This window comes from Hemitrygon akajei, chromosome 10 (genome assembly GCF_048418815.1).
Source record: "Hemitrygon akajei chromosome 10, sHemAka1.3, whole genome shotgun sequence".
Taxonomy (NCBI): domain Eukaryota; kingdom Metazoa; phylum Chordata; class Chondrichthyes; order Myliobatiformes; family Dasyatidae; genus Hemitrygon; species Hemitrygon akajei.
In genome coordinates this window covers 112,712,716-112,724,922 of record NC_133133.1, presented here as the reverse complement: position 1 = coordinate 112,724,922, position 12,207 = coordinate 112,712,716, and the positions used below count along the sequence as shown (strand labels likewise).

Genomic DNA, 12,207 nt, shown 5'->3' with positions numbered 1-12,207 from the left:
TGTGTTTGTTGATGGTCAGTGGGCCAAGATATCTGTTTTCCTCCAAACCTCTCTATGATACCAAAGGTTTGAAAGCCTTGGGTACTGTCACAGAGACTGCTGGAATCTGAAGTAAAGCTCTAAGTGCTGGAGGAACTCAGTGAGTTCCATGGACTTCTCTGGACTTCATCAGGCCTTGACCCTGAAACACTGCCTGTCCATTTCTCTCCGTAGGTATTGCCAGAACAGCTGCGTTCCTCCAGGTAACACACACAAAATGTTGGAGGAACTCAGCAGGCCAAGCAGCATCTATCGCAAAGAGTATTGTTTTCCATAGATGCTGCCTGACCTGCTGAGCTCTTCCAGCGTTTTGAGTGTGTTGCGTGGATTTCCAGCATCTGCCGATTTTCTCTTGCTTGGAATTCCTTCAGCTTCTATGTGTGTTAACATAGAACACCGTACTGATCTTTAATTTACTCTTCAGATCAATTTAACCCTTCCCTCCTACATAGCCCTCCATTTTTCTATTACCCATGTGTCTAACTAAGACCCTGTTACAAACCCTTCATATATCTGCCTCTATCACCCCTCACTCGCAGTAAAAAACCTTGCTCTAACATTGCCCCTAGACTTTCCTCCTTTCACTTTAAAGTTATGCCCCTTGTATTCAGCATTTGCACCCTGGGGAAGTCTCTGGCTATCCAAATTCCAGATGTTTCGGATCCCAGCATCTGCAGTCTCTTGTGTCTCCATTCACTGAGACCTTATTGTATTGGTAAAGGACCAGTCGACATCAGTGTAATCACAGAGTCAGATATCCGGTCACACCAACAACTGATGAATGGTTTTCTTGTTTCATCTGGAAGTTTCAGCCCAAAGTGAAGGTACCTTCAATTCAGATAAAGGGTCTCGAACCTTCAACAGTCTATTTCCTTCCACAGATGTTGCCTGACCTGTTGAGTTCTTCCAGCAATTTTTAACTTTATTATTTATTTAGAGGTACAGTGCGGAACAGGATCCCCCGAGCTAACGAGCCACACTGCCCAGCAACTCACCTATTTAACCCTAGTCGAATCGCAGGACAATTTACAATGACCAATGTGGGAAGAACCCGGAGCACCCGGAGGAAACCCACATGCACATGGGAAGAGCGTACAAACTTTCTTACAGAGGACGCCGGAACTGAACTCCAAATTCCAATGCCCTGACTTGTAATGGCATTGTGCTAACCACTGTGCTACCATGGCAACCAACACGGTGCATATTTGTTGCTCTGTATAAAGTCCTGAAAGGGGTAGAAAGCAAAAATCTTTTTCTCCTAGTGGGGGATAGCTAAAACTTGAGCGTATAGGTTAAAGGAGAGAAGGACAAGGTTGAGGCGGTGGGAGGTGGCGTCCCCACCACACAAACGTTTTTCAGAACATTCTGCCAAGGACCTCGTGGAGGTAGACAGTCTCACAGCATTTAAGAAACATTGAGATAAGTACTTGAATTATCAAAACAACGAAGGCCATTGATAGCACATGCAAAATGCTGGAGGAACTCAGCTAGATTTCTAGCATCTGCAGAATCTCTCATGACCCTGAAATCTTGTTCACCACAATGCCACAGTTTATTTTTTTCATTTCTTTTAGAGTTATTGAGCCATGCAACACAGAAACTGGTGCTTCAGCCCATCTTGTCCATACTTGTCATTACACTTACCCTATTTACCTGCATCAGCTCCCTGGCCATCACATCCTTGATGGTTCATTTGCTGGTCTCGAGACTTTTTACACGTTGTTCCAGTGCTCGCCTCTGCCACCTCCTTGGATGGTGCGTTTAGGATTTCACCCACCCTTTCCATGGAAAGATTCCCTTTATAATGGCAGTGTTTGGATAATTACAGTGATTTATTTGTTACATGTACATTGAAACATTACAGTGAAATGTGTTGTCTGTGTCAATGACCAATGCAGCCTGAGGATGTGCTGGGGGCAGCCCTCCCTCAGGTGTCGCCATGTTCCCGGCACCAACAACATATGCCCAGAGCTCAGTAATCCTAACCGGTACTTTTTGGGAATGTGGGAGGAAATCAGAGCATCCGGAGGAGGCCCACGCAGTCATGAGGAGAACGTACAAACTCCTTACAGCGGGAATTGAGTCTTGATCCTCTGATTGTGGCGCTGTGAAATGTTTTACTAATGGCTTTGGTACCATGCTGCCCCAGGAGAGAAAAGGTTCAGGGAGATATGGGCTGAACCCAGGCGAACAGGACAAGTTTGGTGGGCACCGTGATCGATATGGATGAGCTGCGTCAATTTCCTTGCTATAGTACTCTGCGTCTCAATGGAACTGTATCCCTATGCCCTCCTGTCCTACACACTCCCAACATGGGATAAAGATTCTTATTGTCTACTCCTTCCACCCCTTCATCACATTGAAAACGGAACAAGAAACATAGAAGAAGGCCATTCACTCCATCGTGTTGTGCCGAATGAGTTTCACCCCCATATTGGGCATTCCCTTGAGACGCATTAGATTGGAGATGCTGGAATCTCGAGCAAATCCAAAACCTGATTCAGGGTTTTGACCCGAATCCTTCCCCCCTACAGATGCTCCCCTTAACCCATGAGAGAAACACACATACCAGTGGAATCACTTTAAATGTCTCTTAACTTCTGCAACTAACTTTTTTTTTGCATTTAATGTCAGCAAGACCATCGGAATCAGAATCAGATTTAGTATCATTAACATATATCATGAAATTTATTGTGTTGCAGCACCAGTACAGTGAAATATGTGAAAATTATAAATTATAGTAAGAAATATGTAAAAACATCAAATTAAATAACTAGTGCAAAAAGAGAGCAAAAATACTGAGGTAACGTTCATACGTTCAATGTCCATTCAGAAATCTGATGGCAGAGGGAAGGAAGCTGTTCCTGAAATGTTGAGTGTGTGCCTTCAGGCTTCTGTACCTGCTCTCTGATGATAGCAGTGAGAAGAGAGCACGTCCTGGGTGATGGGGGTCCTTAATGATAGACGCCACCTCTTAGAGGCATTGCCTTTTGAGGATGTTCTCAGTGCTTGGCAGGCCATGTACATGACCTCCTATTTTGCATTTTTAGATGACTTGCAGTAATTTTTATATCTTGCACTGTACTGCTGTCACAAAACAAGAATTTTTCCTGACATCTGTCAATAATAATAAATCTAATTCTGAGCCGTTGTCTCCTCAATCCACACCTCCCCCTCCCTCAAATGCTTTCATCATCCCCCTCCTCACTTGGTCCTGCATAGCACCTCCCAGTCCCTTCCTCACAGCCCTCCACCTCCCTCCACCCCACCCCAGCTCTTTATACTGACTATCTCCCTTCTATAACCTCAGTTCTAATGCAGGGTCTTGACATGAAATGGCGACCATTTTGGAATTGGTTCATTATGTACCAAGATACAGTGAAAAACTCATCTTGCATACTGCTCCACACAGTGCACTGACTAAACAATAGCAATTGGAAGTGTAAAAGCTATTAAAGGAACACAATGCTGGCAAATGAAGTGCAAGATCACAACGAGGTAGATTGTAAGGTCATCTTATCGTACAAGAGTCTGTCCTTGAGCTTGCTGGTCCATGCTTTAAGCCTTTTGTATATTCCTCCCGATGGGAGGGGGGAGAAGAGAGAGGGTCTGAGGTGGGTGAGTTCCTAGATTATGCTGGCTGCTTCGCTAACAAGTGTAGACAGAGTCCTTGGAGGGGAGACTGGTTTCCATGATGTGCTGAGCTGCATCCACAACTTGCTGCAGTTTTTTGTGGTCACTGGCAGAGCAGTTGCCATACCAAGCTGTGACGCATCAGGACAAAATGGTGCAGCAATAAAAATTGGAGAAGGTCAAAGGCCAACGTTCCTGAGCTTCCTGAGGAAGTGGAGGCATTGGCAAACTTCCTTGGCCCTGGTGTTCACATGGTTGGATCCGGGTGATATTCACTCACAGAAACTTGGAGGTCAGAATCAGGTTTGTTGTCACCGGCATGTGTTGTGAAATTTGTTAACTTAGCAGCAGTTCAATGCAATGCATGATAATGTAGAAAGAATAAATACATTCTTATATATAAAATAGTGTAAAAACAGAAGCAGATGAAGAAAAAGTGAGGTAGTGTCCATGGATTCAATGTCCATTTAGGAATCGGATGGCAGAGGGGAAGAAGCTGTTCCTGAATCGCTGAGTGTGTGCCTTCAGGCTTCTGTACCTCCTTCCTGATGGTAACAGTGAGAAGAGGGACTGTCCTGGGCGTTAGATGTCTCTAATAATGGGCGCCGCCTTTCTGAGGCACCACTCAACTAACTGGTGGTGATGTCTTGGATACTACGGAGGCTAGTACCCAAGATGATTAATTTTACCACTTTATGTAGCTTCTTTCGGTCCTGTGCAGTAGCCCCCTCCCCAATGCCAGACAGTGATGCAGACTTTCAAAATGCTCTCCATGGTACATATATAGAGGTTTTCGAGTGTTTTAAGCACATTAGGCTTAACCAAATCTCTTCAAGATCCTAATGAAGTATAGTCACCTTCTTGCCTTCTTTATAGCTGCATTGATATGTTGGGACCAGGTTAGATTCTCTGAGATCTTGACGCCCAGGAACTTGAAATTGCTCACTCTCTCCACTTCGGATCCCTCTGTGAGGATTGGTTTGTGTTCCCTTGCCTTACCCTTTCTGAAGCTCGTTCATCTTACTGATGTTGAGTGTCAGGTTGTTGCTGCGGTACCACACAACTAACTGATATATCTCGCTCCTGTACACTCTGTCATCTCCATCTGAGATTCTACCAACAATGGTTGCATCATCAGCAAATTTATAGATGGTATTTCAGCTATACCTAGCCACACAGTTATGGATGTAGAGAGAGTAGAGCAGTCGGCTAGGCACAAACCCCTGAGGTGCACCAGTGTTGATCGTCAGCGAGGAGGTGGTCTGCACAGATTGTGGTCTTCTGGTTAGGAAGTTGAGGATCCAATTGCAGAGGAAGGTACAGGCGCCCAGGTTCAATCAGGATTGTGGACGTCTCCACCCTCTCAACCTCAGCACTACTGAAGCAGACAGGAGCATGTGCAACCACCCCACCCACCTTCCTGAAGTCAAGGACCAGCTCTTTAGGGAAAAGTTGTCATTTGTTTTTTGGACCAAGTATATTCCATTTCTTTTCTTCGGCATTGTCCTGGTGTTAGCTGACTGGAACTGACAGTGCTAAACTCTGGAATACCCATCCTCCACCTTCATGTCTCTCACCCACCCTTCCCAAAGGCATCAACCCCCCTTCGTCTCTCCTGTGTGACACACTGTCCAATTGTATTCAAAGTCACTCCTGGGCTGTCTGAGCACTGTATCAATGGAAGCTTTTGTTTTACTTTCAAGCCTCTGTCCCGTCACTATGCAGAGAGCTCAGTGCAGGTCACGTGCACTGGGGAGGAATTTGAGTTCTAATACTTGAAATTCAAGAGATTCCACTGGAATCCATGGGCGTAAACTAATCCAGGAATTCCAAACCCTGTTGGAATTCTACAAGTCAGACACTGTGGGGTCCAGGGGTTTGGAGTCACTCTTCCCCACTCCCTGGGCCAAATATAGCTACCACTTTGGTGTGAATAATGATCAAGGCCCAGGCAACCCAGAGCTATTTACGCTCATTTTGCCCCTGGACTCTGGTTGGTCCACAGTTCCTCAGTAGGACAGGGTGAAGTCTAAATATGAACAGCAAGTGTTGTGACAAGTGGCAACTGAGAGACAGGAAAGCAAGCAGAACAAGGGCTTTTGTGCTTCACACATTACCTCATAGCTGTGTGGCCTGAAGGTTAAAGGTTTGGGTGCTCGTCATCTAGAGAGGAATATCATTCGCCATTCATTCACCGAACAATTTTCAAAAGGAATCAGTTGCATTTCAAAAGCACATCGATCATAGATTATTGAATGTTACAGCACAGTACAGGCCCTTTGGCCCACAATGTTGTGCTTGAACATACTCTTAAGATCAATCTGACCCTTCCCTCCCACATTGCCCTCCATTTTTTTATCATCCATATGCCTATCTAAGGGTCTCTTAAATCCCAATTATGTATCTGCCTCTGCCAGAACCCCTGGCAGGGGCATTCCAGGCACTCACCACTCTCTGTGTTAAAAACTTACGCCTGACATCCCGCAGTACTTCCCTCCAGTCACCTTAAAATTATGCCCTTTTTATTAGTCACTTCTACCGTGGGGAAAGGTCTCTGCTGGATTTCTCAAAATGCAGCACTTTGCACTTAACTGAAATCTGTAAACCATTTGCAGATTCTCGGCCCACTTTCCTAGCCGATCAGAATGCTCCTGTGATTCTTAATAAATCTCTTCGCTGTCTAAGATAGCACCTATTTTTGGATACGGAAAGGCCTAGATAGAGTGCATGTGGAGAGGATGTTTCTGTCAGTAGGAGAGTATGACCAGAGTGCATAGCCTCAGAATAGAAGGACGTTTCTTTAGAACTGAGAGCTTTTCAGCCAGAGGGTGATGAATCCATGGTAACCGTTGGCACCAAGGGCAGTGGAAGCCAAGTCAATGGGTGGATTTAAGGTAGGGTTTAATAGTCATGTTTAAACAGAGAGCTGTGAGTACTTGGAGCACACTGCCAGGGGATTGTTTGATGGCTCTGGGCTTGTACTCGCTGGAGTTTTAATGAGAGGGTTCCCATTGAAACCTACCGAGTATTGAAAGGCCTAGAGGGAGTGGAAATGGAGAGGATGTTTCCAATAGTGAGAGACTCTAGAACCTGAGGGCACAGCCTCAGAATAGAAGGATATCCCGTTAGAATGGAAGAGGAGGAATTCCTTCAGCCAGTGGGTGGCAAATTCATTGCTACAGATGGCTCTAGAGGCCAAGTCACTGGGTGTAGTTAAAGTTCTTGGCTGGTAAGTGTTAGGAGGAGAAGGTGGAAGAATGGGGTTGAAAAATATCAGCCATTATGGAATGGCAGAGAAGACTTGATGGGTCGAATGGCCTAATTCTATCTTATGGTCTGCAAATTACTAACCACATCTTATACATTCTTGATCAGTAAGGGGGTGATAGGTAACTGTGTAGACAAGATTGTATGGAATTGAGTTTACAGTCAGAGCAGGGATCTGGAACCCAGCTCCTAGTTCATGTGTTTAACATAGAGTATAGAACATGTTATCTTATGCATGTTATCTTTTTGCTGTTAGTAGGAATTTCCTGGGTACTGATAGGCCATGTATTTCTCCAAATAATTGCAACACCTGCTATATTTCTGAAGCACAGCTTCTTATGAGGGCGTTAGCACAAAGCATTGCAGCGGCAGCAATCACCAATCAGGGTTCAATTCCCTCCACCCTCTTTCCCTGGAGCCGCACGGGTTCCCTCCGGGCGTTCTGGTTCTCTTCCACATTCCCAAGATGTATGCGTCAGGGTCAGTGAGCTGCGACCATGGCACCGGAAGTGTGGTGACACTCGTGGGCTGCTCCCTGCAGAATCCTTGGACTGCGCTGGTTGTTGTCACAAAACAATGCATTTCACTGTATGTTTTGATGTTTCGATGTGACAAATAAAGCTAGTCTTTATCTTTTTCTCTAATCTTTGACGTACTTCATTGGCTGTGAAGCTCTTTGGGACAGCTTGAAGTGAGAGGTGCTACAGATCTTAATAGTAAAGAAGTTTGTGTCTTTCCTGGCTGTGAGTGTAATGCACTGATCTCACTAGGAGCACAGTATAGCTGTTGTGTCTGTATTGGGGTTAATCTGGGGCCAACCAAGGCAGTGACTGATTTACAATTGCTCATTTGCCAAGATGTATTTTGTTTTGCTCTTTCTGGACAAGAGGAGGTGACTAAGTAGAAAGAGCTCTATACAAAATTTCACAGCTGGCACTCCGATCTCATAACCGTCCAGGTTACTCACCGAATCTCATCAGGCTGAGGTCACTGGACTCCACGATCGTCACGTCGAAAATGCACAAGATAAATGTTACTCCTCCCTGTGTTTGTGCGCCCATGCTGTGGAACTCTTTGCCAGTTTAAATCACCATACATAAGATTCTGTCACATCAGTATCTTCAGGATGACTCTGACCCACGGACTCACTTCCAGCTCATTCTCAGTATTGATTTTTATTTTCACTATTTGTCTTCCTTTGCACATTGCTTGTTTGCCTGTTTTTCTTTACGTATAGTTTTTCTCATCAATTGGGTTTATCATAGATTCTATTCTAGTGGCCATAAGGTGTTTTGAGGAGCGTAGAGCGGCGATGTCAGATAAGTTTTTTACACAGAGAGTGGTGGGTGTGTGCAACACTCTGCCAAAGGTGGTGGTAGATACATCAGGGGCATTTAAGAAACTCTTAGGGAGGCACATGGATGATAGAAAACTGGGATGTTATGTAGGAGGGAAGATTGATCTTAGAGTAGGTTAAAGGTCAGCACAACATTGTGGGCCAAAGGGCCTGTATGTGGTCAAAAAGCAGGATCTCCCAGTGGCCACCCATTTTAATTTCACTTCCCATTCCCATTCCGATACGTCCATCCATGCCCCCCCCCCCACACCCCTTCACTGTTGGGATAAGGCCGCACCTAGGTTGGAGGAACATCACTGTTTGGGTAATCTCCAACCTGATGATGTGAACATCAATTTCTCAAACTTCCAGTAATGCCTCCTCCTCCCCCTTCACCATTTCCCATCCCCTTCTCCCTCTCTCATGTTATCTCCTTGCCTGCCCATCACCTTCCTCTGGTGCTCCTCCCGCCTCCTCTTCTTTCTTCCATGGCCTTCTGTCTCTTTCACCAATCAATTTCCTAGCTCTGTGCTTCATTCCTCCCCCTCTGAGTTTCACCTCTCTCCCCTCCCCACCTTTCAAATCTACCCCTCAGCTTTTTTTCTCCAATCCTGCCGAAGGGTTTCAGCTCAACTGTACTTTTCTCCATTGATGCTGCCTGGCCTGCTGAGTTCCTCCAGCATTTTGTGTGTGTTGCTCGGATTTCCAGCATCTGCAGATTTTCTCTTGCCCATATATGCTGTAATCTTTACGGTCTATGTTCTATATTCTATCTTATTTCTTTATTTTTCTTGTAAATGCATGAAAAATGAATCTCAGGATGTTATATGGTAACATATATGTACTCTGGTAGTAAATTTACTTTGAACTTTGCATTGTCAGGGTAGTGCTGGACTGTGGGAGGTGCTGTAATGTTTGGATAAGATGTAAAGGTGGGGTTTCCCCCCACCCACATCCCCACCATCTCCTGCATACTCAGCGGAAAGGGAAAGATCCCACTGTAGTGGGGCAGTTTACTGTGGGCTCCAAGCTATTTATCCTACAGCCCAAAGAAAAGACTTGCCTCAGGACTGCCCAACAGGCTTCATGGCCAAAGAAGGACTTCAGAAGCATAATTGGTCCAGTTTCCAAGGTGCCAACAGTGCACGATAAGATCCAACAGGAAACAACGCGAGAGTGTTGTGAGGTGGTCACTAAAAAACCCCCTATTCTCCTACCGATAACCAGAGCACTCTCTCCACTCCCAGCAAGGGCTAATAGTGATGGGGTCAGATGCTGAGGGGGGAACGGGTGGGGTGGTGGGGGGGGGGGGGATTGAGAGATTCAGAGATCAAGCCTCAAAGTGGAGGGGCAATGTGGAGAAAACTTATAAGGATGTTGCTGGGACTTGAGGACCTGAGTTATAAGGAAAGGTTGATTAAGTTAGAACTTTATTCTCTGGAGTGCAGGAGGATCTTATAGAAGTGTCCAAATTTACGAGGGGTATAGATACAGTGAGTGTACTACGGCTTTTCCACTGAGGCTGGGTGAGACTAGATAATGGGTTCAGGGTGGAGAGACACATGCAATACAGAAAAGTGACGGGCTAAGTAAGAGGGAAGAGCTAGATTGATCTGGGAGTGGATTGGAGGGTTAGCACAGCATTGTGGGCCAAAGGGCCTGTACTGTGTTGTTGCGTTCTATGTTATTTAAGGGGAATCTGGGGGTGGGGCATCTTCACTCAGAGGGGGATGCCAGTGTGGACGAGCTGCCAGCAGAAGTGGTGGGTACAAATTTAATTGTAACATTTAAGAGAAGTTTGGGTAAGTACATGACTGGAGGGGTTTGGAGGGGTATGACCCAGGTACAGGTACAGTACATGGAATTAGGCAGCTGATGGGGTTGGCACAGACTGGATGGGCTGAAGGGCCTGTTTCGGGGCTGTGGTACTCTATGATGATAAACAGTGCAGCAGATTGGGAGGCTGAGTGGTCCCTTCCTGCTGAGGTAAGATTGCTTCTCTTGGAATCACGGTAGATCATGGTCACCGAATTATAGGAAAGATATCAATAAATTAGAGAGAGTGCAGAGACGATTTACTAGGATGTTACCAGGGTTTCAGCACTTAAGTTACAGAGAAAGGTTGAACAAGTTAGGTCTCTATTCATTGGAGCGTAGAAGGTTGAGGGGGGATTTGATCGAGGTATTTAAAATGTTGAGAGGGATAGATAGAGTTGACGTGAATAGGCTGTTTCCATTGAGAGTAGGGGAGATTCAAACGAGAGGACATGATTTGAGAGTTAGGGGGCAAAAGTTTAAGGGAAACACGAGGGGGTATTTCTTTACTCAGAGAGTGATAGCTGTGTGGAATGAGCTTCCTGTAGAAGTAGTAGAGGCCAGATCAGTTGTGTCATTTAAGGTAAAATTGGATAGGTATATGGATAGGAAAGGAGTGGAGGGTTATGGGCTGAGTGCGGGTAGGTGGGACTAGGTGAGATTAAGAGTTTCGGCACGGACTAGGAGGGCCGGAATGGCCTGTTTCCGTGCTGTGATTGTTATATGGTTATATGGTTATATGGTTATTCCCTCTGGGAGTAGGGATGCATCCCAGTTGACTGGACTAAAGGCTGGAGAGTGGTGAGCCTGATCCTTTTCTTTTCGCAGAGATTCGGGATGGAAATCTGAAGGCTATCCTGGGACTCTTCTTCAGCTTGTCTCGGTACAAGCAGGAACAGCAGCGGTACCAGGAGCCGTCGGCGGGCAGTGCCGTGGTCTCGCAGCAGAGGGCGCCAGCTGAAATGCAGTCAAGGTAGGCTGACTATCCCCATCGCCGAGCCACCCACCCACACCCCCTCGGGACCTCGGCCACCTTTATAGGCAAGGGCAGCAGGGTAGCGTGGTAGTGTGGAGGAGCAGAGGGATCTGGGGGTACATGTCCACAGATCCCCGAAAGTTGTCTCACAGGTAGATAGGGTAGTTAAGAAAGCTTATGGAGTGTTAGCTTTCATAAGTCGAGGGATAGAGTTTAAGAGTCGTGAGGTAACGATGCAGCTCTATAAAACTCTGGTTAGGCCACACTTGGAGTACTGTGTCCAGTTCTGGTCTCCTCACTATAGGAAGGATGTGGAAGCATTGGAAAGGGTACAGAGGAGATTTACCAGGATGCTGAGTGTGGATTATGATCAGAGATTAAGGGAGCTAGGGCTTTACTCTTTGGAGAGAAGGAGGATGAGAGGAGACATGATAGAGGTACACAAGATATTAAGAAGAATAGATAGAGTGGATAGCCAGCGCCTCTTCCCCAGGGCACCACTGCTCAGTACAAGAGGACATGACTTTAAGGTAAGGGGAAGGAAGTTCAAGGGGGATATTAGAGGAAGGTTTTTCACTCAGAGAGTGGTTGGTGTGTGGAACGCACTGCCTGAGTCAGTGGTGGAGGCAGATACACTAGTGAAGTTTAAGAGACTACTAGACAGGTATATGGAGGAATTTAAGGTGGGGGGTTATATAGGAGGCAGGGTTTAAGGGTCAGCACAACATTGTGGGCCAAAGGGCCTGTACTATTCTATGTTCTATGTCAGGGGAAAACATCCCACCTGGCAGTGACAAGGCTTGGAAGGGCAGCTGCTCTGCTTGTGACTGCAAGAAATCACAGAGAGGTGTCGATGTAGCTCAGTCCTTCAAACGGAAGCAGCCTGTATCTCTTCCACCTCTCACCTCCCAGCCTCTTGCTTCATCTACCCTTCCCTACCCACCCACTTCCTCCTCACCTGGTCTCCCTCTCAAATCCCAGCCTCTTACTTCATCTACCCTTCCCTACCCACCCACTTCCTCCTCACCTGGTCTCACTCTCACCTCCCAGCCTCTTACTTCATCTACCCTTCCCTACCCACACACTTCCTCCTCACCTGGTCTCCCTCTCACCTCCCAGCCTCTTACTTCATCTACCCTTC

At 46.2% G+C, this 12,207-nt stretch overlaps 1 protein-coding gene across 1 annotated transcript in view; it reads left to right on the top strand.

Annotated features, from left to right (window-relative positions):
• nav3 (neuron navigator 3) overlaps positions 1-12,207 on the top strand; it is a 433,465-nt gene that overhangs the window by 95,959 nt on the left and 325,299 nt on the right. The window contains 1 exon segment of the mRNA XM_073058755.1: positions 10,919-11,063. Coding sequence (XP_072914856.1) covers positions 10,919-11,063 — 145 coding nt within the window.